The sequence below is a fragment of the Cajanus cajan genome, chromosome 7 (genome assembly GCF_000230855.2).
Source record: "Cajanus cajan strain Asha chromosome 7, NIPB_CcT2T_4, whole genome shotgun sequence".
Lineage (NCBI taxonomy): Eukaryota > Viridiplantae > Streptophyta > Magnoliopsida > Fabales > Fabaceae > Cajanus > Cajanus cajan.
In genome coordinates this window covers 2,771,808-2,777,792 of record NC_138523.1, presented here as the reverse complement: position 1 = coordinate 2,777,792, position 5,985 = coordinate 2,771,808, and the positions used below count along the sequence as shown (strand labels likewise).

The following is a 5,985-nucleotide window of genomic DNA, read 5'->3' as shown; positions in this document are numbered from 1 at the left end:
CTTCATTCTTAATTAGTTCGGTGGTGCTTTTTCTTTTTCAATAAATGCTTGTAGTTCCATGGCATAAGAGAAGCTCAACTATAGTGGGACCTAGTTCTCCATTCTACGACAACCCCATGCAATCTTTCTCACATTCCCTTGCACGTACGTAATCATGGTCGTCATCTACCTTTGATACTTTGACTTTATGTTCTCATTTTCATCAATAAATTTTAGGACTTGGACTTAGGAGTGGCAAACCGAACTTACCTCTTATGTTTTGGCATGCTCCATCACTAACCCACTAAAAATGAGGTGAGGCATGTTGGGCCCAACTTGTCATATTAGTTTAAACCCATTCAATAAATTATAGAATTTGGGTTTTGAATTTCGAGTCCAAATAAAAAATGAGTTTTTTTTTTTCTTTAACTCTATCTGATAAGAAAAATTCTAGATCTTCCAAGTTGTATTCCAAAAATTCTTCCGAAGCCTTAAAAAATTATTTTAAATTATAAAATATTAAATTAAATAATTATTTTATAATAAATTTATTAAAAAATATAAATATTTTAAACATTCGAACGTGTTTCGAATTTTTGGATCGGAGGATGTAGTAATCCTCATATGATAAAGACATGGTCATAAATGAGTTAGGGTTGGACTAAGCCAATTGAGTCGTGATATGCTTGCATCCTTATTTGATAACTGACCCCAAGATTTAAGCTGCATACACAAGGCAGGATTCGAACCCCTGACCTTGCTTAAGCGTAGATCAACCCCTACCGCTGAACCACACGCCTGGGGTTTGATTAATACAAGTTTAATAATAAGAGAAAAAATGAAATAAAATTATATTTTTTATAAACTTATGTCAAAACAGTTAAATATTATATATATATATATATAAATCATTTCTTAAATGTAATAGAATAAATTAATTATTTATACTCTATTTATTACATTAAAATAAACATGTTAACAAAAAAAAAAATCACAATAATTATTTAACTTGAATTTTGAAAAAAAAAACAAATAACAAAAAGTAAAAAAAAAAATGTAAAGTTCATAGCTCACATAAAATTATATTTGGACATCAATTTAAAAGACTAAATTCACTATGTACCTTTTTAACTCAATCTATTATAACTAATAACATGCTCTAAACTAGCCTAGGTCAGATAATCTATTACAGTATAGCCAGTGTCATACAAATTGTATTGTAGTGGATCTAAAAGGTAATTAAGATTAAAAGAAGTTAAATGATCAAACAACTAAACTAATATTTCAACTCTTTGAAATTCCACATAACTTTAACTTTCTAATGGTAGAGATTTTTCAAAGCATGGTCAAATTCTGGAAACACTAATTGGATGGACTTGTTGATTTTAACTAAAAAAATTAATCGATAGTTCACTCAAGGAAAAAGTGATTGAAAACATAGCTGAGTTATAGTCGTAGGTTCCTCTTAGACTTGAATAAAACACTTTAATTATTATTATTTTAGTCTTTTTTATGAAACTAAAATACAAAATAACTGTCTCGTTTGGACGACACATAATAATTTCGATAATTTTTTTTTTTTTTTATAACAATCGGTCTTTTGCATATAATATTGTTTACGGTGGATTTCGTTTTGTGGATCCTTTTTATTTGGACTAGTACTACAACGGTTTCAATTTAGGTATGTAATTTAAAAATCAGAAAATGGAACAGACAAAGGAGTAAGAAGATTTAGTGATTACTTGTTTCTAAAGATTCTTCAATAATTAACAAGCAATAATTTCCAGACATATAAATGCTAAGATGAACAGAATGGATAATTGAGATATTTGCAATACAAATCATAGTTCAACTTACATAACGTTCCAGAATTACAATGCTGAAATAATCTAACTACGTGGATTTAAAAGAGATAAACTAAGAAAACTACGCTAATTCTACTCTTAAAAAGCAAAGAAAAGTGGTCAAGAAATTGGTACCCAGCAGATGCGTGCACGGAAGCCATATGCGCAGGCAGAGAGTGCTTACAAAAATGTGAGTATGAAATTTCCGACCTTTGTGAAGGTGCGTAACTTCTGTATTTATAGAGCCAATCAAGAACGGTTAATTTCATACATGTACGCCACTAGGGGATAACCGCTATCCACTATGCTTGTTACGTGACTCTAAATTGTAACTTCCCATAACCGTTCGCCTCACGCTTCAACTTTACTCGATGCGACCCTTAATAACCACTTTAGTGTGCCTTAACTGTTAAGATCCCTTCAATAACAACTCTACAATTTCGAGTTACTATTACATTCCCGAGTTACTATCGAGACCGCGTTCTAGCTTAACCCCTTAATGAACAATAGATAAATTTTCGAGCACTCCTTTGTTCAATTTAATTAATTCTATTCGAACACATTCACATGTGAACAAATAAGGCTCTCAATTTAATCTTGGTAGGTGTTTGACCTTTATCTTTTGTTTCGAGTAGTTTTTACACCCTTTTTCGAGTCACATGATTTTCGAGTAAGCCTAACAAATATCTAGACTTATTCATTGTTATTATGTGTGAGAATGTGTATTTTCACTTTGATGTACTTTAAAATAGTGCATCAAGTTTGTAACGTTGTTGTCGAGGATTGATTAGTCTATACTAGCTAATAGGAGTTGAGAATGCTGACGTTTTTATTTTATTTTATTTCAATTTTTATTCTTTTTATTTTTTGCTTAATTTTTTTATTATTATTTTGATTTATGCCAATTTTGTAAGTATATAAGTGAGAAACAACATCTTTATTACTCTACAAGTTAGATTATAAGGTTGAATTAAGTTTAAACCTACTTTCTAAGATGATATCAGAGTTAAAATATTTAATTACTTATATATAAAATAATAAAATAGTTAATAATATAATCGATCAATAATTATTAATTAACCAATTACCAATATTCATTCTATTAAAGTAATTATGAATGTTAAAAAATAATAATAGTTATTTAACTATATGAATTATTTCGAGATTTCTTTACCATTCTACCCTATGTAGTTTTTTTTTTTAATTCGTATAACTTTTATTTTTATCTTATATGTTAAAGTGAAACCAATTTTTAAACTCTTTTCTTTTTTATTAAATTTCTTTAGTCATTATGTAATCCCCAATTAGAGATGAAAGGGAAGGATTTTTTTTTTGCTTTTTTAATCCTTATAGAAATTTATAGTAGTAGCAAGGGCAATTTTAGATATAAAATAATATTTTATTTCACATATATGGCTAGTTCATCATATAGAATATCATATGTATATGAGTTGAGAAAAAATTAAAATCCCACGTAAACTAAAAATAAGATAAATAAAGAGTTTGTAAATAAAAATAAAATTTGTCTTTTATAAACTAATTTTATAAGGTTGAATCATTTTTTAATATATAACTTAAGAGATCCAAATCAAATGCTTCGAGATTACTTTGCACTATCCAAAAGGTGTATGACAACATTTGTAGGCTGACAGTGGAAGCTAATAATTTTGAATTGAAGCCTTCACTTATTTTTATGGTGCAACATATGCTGGACACAGTAGAGAGAGGGACTTGCATTAGATGACCATTTTGGTCATTTTAAGAGGTTCCTCTGGATCACTAATACTGTAGTGTACAATGGTGTCCCTTAAAATGTCATATGGTTGGAGTTGTTTTGTTCATTTGGCGAGAAGAGCCCTTAATTGACACTTTTCATTGTCAGATCGTTAAGTCACAACCTGGGAAGATTGCACCAACATGTTCTTAACTAAATATTTCCCTCCTATATGCACAAACCAATTGAAGAGGGAAATATGATATTTTGTTTAGTACGAGCAAGAGTCCTTATTTGAAGCTTGAGAGAGATTCAAGACCTGCCGAATTAGTGTCCCATCATGAACACTACTTGAGGAAACTTATTCAAATTTTCTAAAGAAAAGAAAATAACATATTTGTAAAATGACAATTTTTTCGAATAAAATAAGATATAATAATTTTAGTCGTATATGTTAAGCTTTTATAGCTAACCTTATGGTTCAGATCCCCATATTAGTATGTTTACTTATGTATGCAAATAATATCTGATTATAAAAGGAAAATAAAAAATTAAAACCAATAAACTCTTGTTTTCTTCAAGAGTCTGTAGTAAATGAGATAGTAAAATTAGGACAATGATTAATCTCTATTTCATTGTAGGGGTGATCAAAGTGAATACATAAAAGAGATAAAAACAAATATAGAGTATAGATATAATAGGTGATATGATAAAAAATAAAGAAATAATAAAATAGAAATAAGATGATAAAAGTAAATCATTACATTTTTCATGTTAAGATGATTAATATAAAACATAAAAAATTTAATATTAGAAAAGTATATAACTTTTATCCACACTCTTTTGTCATCTTTGTGGCCATAGCTTTATATGATTTGATGGGTCTTATCTTGATGAAGCCACACTTCTTACATGTACTTACAATGATAGTGTAATTAAATAAAACTACATCTAAGTTTTGTAAAATAAATAAATTGTCAACAAACTTACAACGATAGTAAAGGAAACTTGGAGAGGCGTAATTGTCTCATGTTAGAGGCTCACATTTTGTATTCTAAACCAAAGCCCATTTCAGAAGCAGAAATATGCGCACATTCATGAATGTAGTGATCCTATCTTTATGCATCTCTCACATGTGGAATCGCACCACACTATACATATATATATATACACACATCTTGTGAAACAAGATCAACAAGACCCTCCAATTACATCAATTATTCTCCTAACTTTTTCTTTGTCAAATCAAGCAAACATGTCAAGTGCCCAGCAAAGCTTCAGTGCAGGTCAAACCCAAGGCCAGACTCAGGTGAAGAAACCACAAAATTTAGTTACATTGTCAACTTATGTAACACTTTCTACTATATTTTCAAATTCAAGATAAGTGTTGGTTAATAATCTTTGACTATATGTGGTTTAGGGTAAGGCAGAAAATATGATTCAATCCACAAAAGAAACAGCTTCGGCAGCTGCTGATAAGGCTCAGTCAGCAGCTAACACAACCGGCCAAACTGCTGAACAAAACAAGGAGGAAGCTGCTGGTTTTCTCCAACAGGTTGCTATAATTCATTTCTTTTTCTTTAATCAATAAAAATTATAATGACGACATCATAATTTAAACTTGTACATATTATTCCAATTTCTTATCACTAGGCCAAATTTATCTGATATCACAATTTTGGACAATTTTTTTTTTCTTTAAAGAACTTTTGTTGAATAAATAAAATGTTACAGTTTTCAAATGATAGTTGTGTTTGCAAGTGCAATTGCGGTATAATCCTTGGCGTTGATGCGGTTAGTTGAAAATTCTTTATATTACAATTGTAATTGCATGTGCAAAGCACAATTTAAAACCATAAAAAATACTGGTGAGGAATGAGTCTCCTGGTTAAGAAATCAAAGCTTTTATAACAATGTGTAACATTTAATGTTATCGCTATTTCATTAGTGTTTTAATAATTTTTTTTTTTCTATTAGGAATTGTATAACTAGTATACCTCTAGGACACTCGTTAATAACAAACTTGTTGAATTGTTTGTTTTGAAATTTTGGAACGTGTCATTATTAAGGTTGATTATATGTTCTTGTTGCAGACTGGGGAGCAAGTGAAGAGCATGGCTCAAGGTGCTGTGGATAGTGTGAAGCACACTCTTGGAATGGACAAGAAGTGAAATCACTCTAGGAATGGACAAGAAGTGAAATCACTCTTGGAGTGGACAAGAAGTGAAACTAGAGATCATGATTATTATATATATATTTGTCAGAGCGTTTAGCTGTTACTTCAATTCAAATTGAAGAAAATAATACATTTGTTTATTTGTTGTTAGAGATTCTTGCTTTTCCCTATTAATTGTTAGGGATCAGCATGTTAAGTATGTATTGATTAATGATTGTGAAATTGTCGAAGGAAATCCAATTTCAATTGTAATAAAACAACTTCTTTATTTA

At 29.5% G+C, this 5,985-nt stretch overlaps 1 protein-coding gene across 1 annotated transcript; it reads left to right on the top strand.

Annotated features, from left to right (window-relative positions):
* Positions 1-4,736: 4,736 nt before the first annotated feature.
* On the top strand, positions 4,737-5,985 carry UNE15 (Late embryogenesis abundant protein (LEA) family protein). The gene is made up of 3 exons (XM_020366590.3): positions 4,737-4,846; positions 4,958-5,092; positions 5,631-5,985. Exons 1-3 carry the CDS (start codon positions 4,793-4,795, stop codon positions 5,706-5,708), a joined length of 267 nt encoding a protein of 88 aa, XP_020222179.1. The 5' UTR covers positions 4,737-4,792; the 3' UTR covers positions 5,709-5,985.